Here is a 2,271-nt window from a genome sequence, read left to right as displayed (position 1 = left end):
GTTGTATAGCATTAGTAAATTTTGACTATCTAATACTTAATCGGATATATATAGAAATTGTAGTAGTAACTCTAATTGTACTAGCAAGATTATCCAAGTGAACTGTAATTGTGTGGTTATTACCCAAATTTTGTAATTATAAAATGCAAATTGAAAAGGCTTTTATTATTATGAAGTTTAGTTCATTTTCTTAATTGTGCCATTATGTACAATCACCACTATTTATTTTGTATATATTATTTAAGTAATTGATGGTCTCTTTTGATTATCATGAAGGATAATGCAAACACGAAGTACTTTTAGCGACGACCAACTTGACGAAATGAATAGTCAAAGGGTTAATGAAGCTTTAACCGCTGCTGAGGCACGGAGAATGCAAGCTAATGCGAGTCAAGCTGGAGGATCTGGTGGAAACAATGCTCCACGAAGGTGTACTTACAAAGAATTCATCAACTGCAAACCTCAAACGTTCACTAGAGTGGAAGGACTGTTTGGTTTGATGAGGTGGTTTGAGAAGCTCGAGTCCGTTTTCAGGATCAGCAACTATGCGGATGTAGATAGAGTAAAATTTGCCACATGTACTCTTCAAGACAATGCTCTTACATGGTGGAACTCTTTTGCTCAGTCTGCAGACATGGATAAGGCTTATGCAACACCATGGGAAGAATTCAAGCGAATGATGATCAGTGAGTATTTTCCGAGAAACGAGATTTAGAAACTTGAGATTGAGTTATGGAATTTTGAAATTCAAGGAACTGACATCACTGGATACACGAAGCGATTCCTAGAACTTACTTTGATGTGCCCTGAATTTGTTACTACTTAAGAAAAGAAGATCGAGAGGTATGTGTGGGGACTCTTGGAAGACATCGAAGGTGATGTAATGTCTTCTAAACCAAGAACTCTTCAAGATGCTATCCGAATGGCACACAATTTGATGAATCAGATTACGCGTCATCCAACGCCGACGACTAATGTGAAAGCTCAAGGCAACAAGCTCAAGTGGAACGAGAACCAAGGAAATAGTTCTCAGGAAAAGAAGCAGGACAATCCCAAGTCCAAAAATACGAGTGCCAACAAGAACTACAATGGCAAGAAACCTTATTGTAATCGATGTTATAAGCATCATTATGGAGATTGCACTATTGTTTGTAATATGTGCAAAAAGGTGGGACATATGTCCAATGATTGCAGAGTCAATCTCGCAAAGCCAACTGGAAACAAACCCAAGACTTGTTATGGATGTGGACAAGTGAGTCATATGAAGAATTAGTGTTCGAACACCAAGAAGGATGGAAATGCAAAAGGAAGAGCATCTAATATCTCGACAAAAGGAGCTCGTGAGGATCCTGAGTTGGTCACGGGTACATTTCTTCTTAACAACTGCATTGCTTATGCACTATTTGATAGTGGTGCTGATAGAAGCTTTATTTCTAAGGAATTTAGTACCGTGATTAATGTACCTCCAACTGCCTTAGACACTAAGTATGTCATAAAATTGGCTAATGGCAAAATGTTGAAAGTAGATAAGATCTATCAAGGTTGTGCTCTAACGTTAGTTGATAAAATATTTAAAGTTGATCTTATGCATATTGAGTTAGGTAGTTTTGATGTTATTATTGGTATGGATTGGTTATCTAAGAACCATGCAGATATTGCTTGCGCGGAGAAAGCCATTCGTATTCCTCTCGCGAATGGTGAAACTTTGGTAGTTCAAGGAGAAAAGAGTGGCACAAAACTCAACATCATTTCTTGCATGAAGGCTCGAAAATGTTTAAGGAAAGGATGTCAAGCCATCCTTGTGCACGTGAAGGAGATTGAGTCGGAGAAGAAGCGACTTGAGGATGTACCGGTAGTAAAGGATTTTCCTAGAGTTTTTCCTGAAGATTTACCTGGTCTTCTTCCGTATAGACAAGTTGAAGTCCAAATAGACTTAATTCTGGGTACTGCACCTGTTGCTCGACCACCATATCGATTAGCACCTACTGAATTGCAAGAATTGTTGAACCAATTGCAAGAACTGTTGGATAAGGGATTTATTCGACCTAGATCATCGCCGTAGGGTGCTCCTATTTTGTTTGTAAAGAAGAAAGATGGATTTATGAGGATCTGCATAGATTATCGAGAGTTGAACAAATTGACGATTAAGAATTGGTACCCACTACCGAGGATCGATGATTTGTTTGATCAACTACAAGGATCTAGTGTGTATTCGAAGATCGATTTGAGATCTGGTTATCATTATCTTAGAGTCAAGGAGGATGACATTCC

The 2,271-nt window shown here is 38.3% G+C and overlaps 1 protein-coding gene across 1 annotated transcript; it reads left to right on the top strand.

The window, feature by feature from the left end:
• The first annotated feature begins 322 nt into the window (after nt 1-322).
• LOC139854394 (uncharacterized) lies at nt 323-2,062 on the top strand. Its single transcript, XM_071843699.1, has 3 exons — nt 323-686; nt 828-1,168; nt 1,274-2,062. Exons 1-3 carry the CDS (start codon nt 323-325, stop codon nt 2,060-2,062), a joined length of 1,494 nt encoding a protein of 497 aa, XP_071699800.1.
• The last annotated feature ends 209 nt before the right edge of the window (nt 2,063-2,271 follow it).

This window comes from Rutidosis leptorrhynchoides, chromosome 6 (assembly GCF_046630445.1).
Source record: "Rutidosis leptorrhynchoides isolate AG116_Rl617_1_P2 chromosome 6, CSIRO_AGI_Rlap_v1, whole genome shotgun sequence".
Classification (NCBI taxonomy): domain Eukaryota; kingdom Viridiplantae; phylum Streptophyta; class Magnoliopsida; order Asterales; family Asteraceae; genus Rutidosis; species Rutidosis leptorrhynchoides.
The sequence above is the reverse complement of the archived record's forward strand: the minus strand, read 5'-3'. Positions and strand labels throughout refer to the sequence as shown.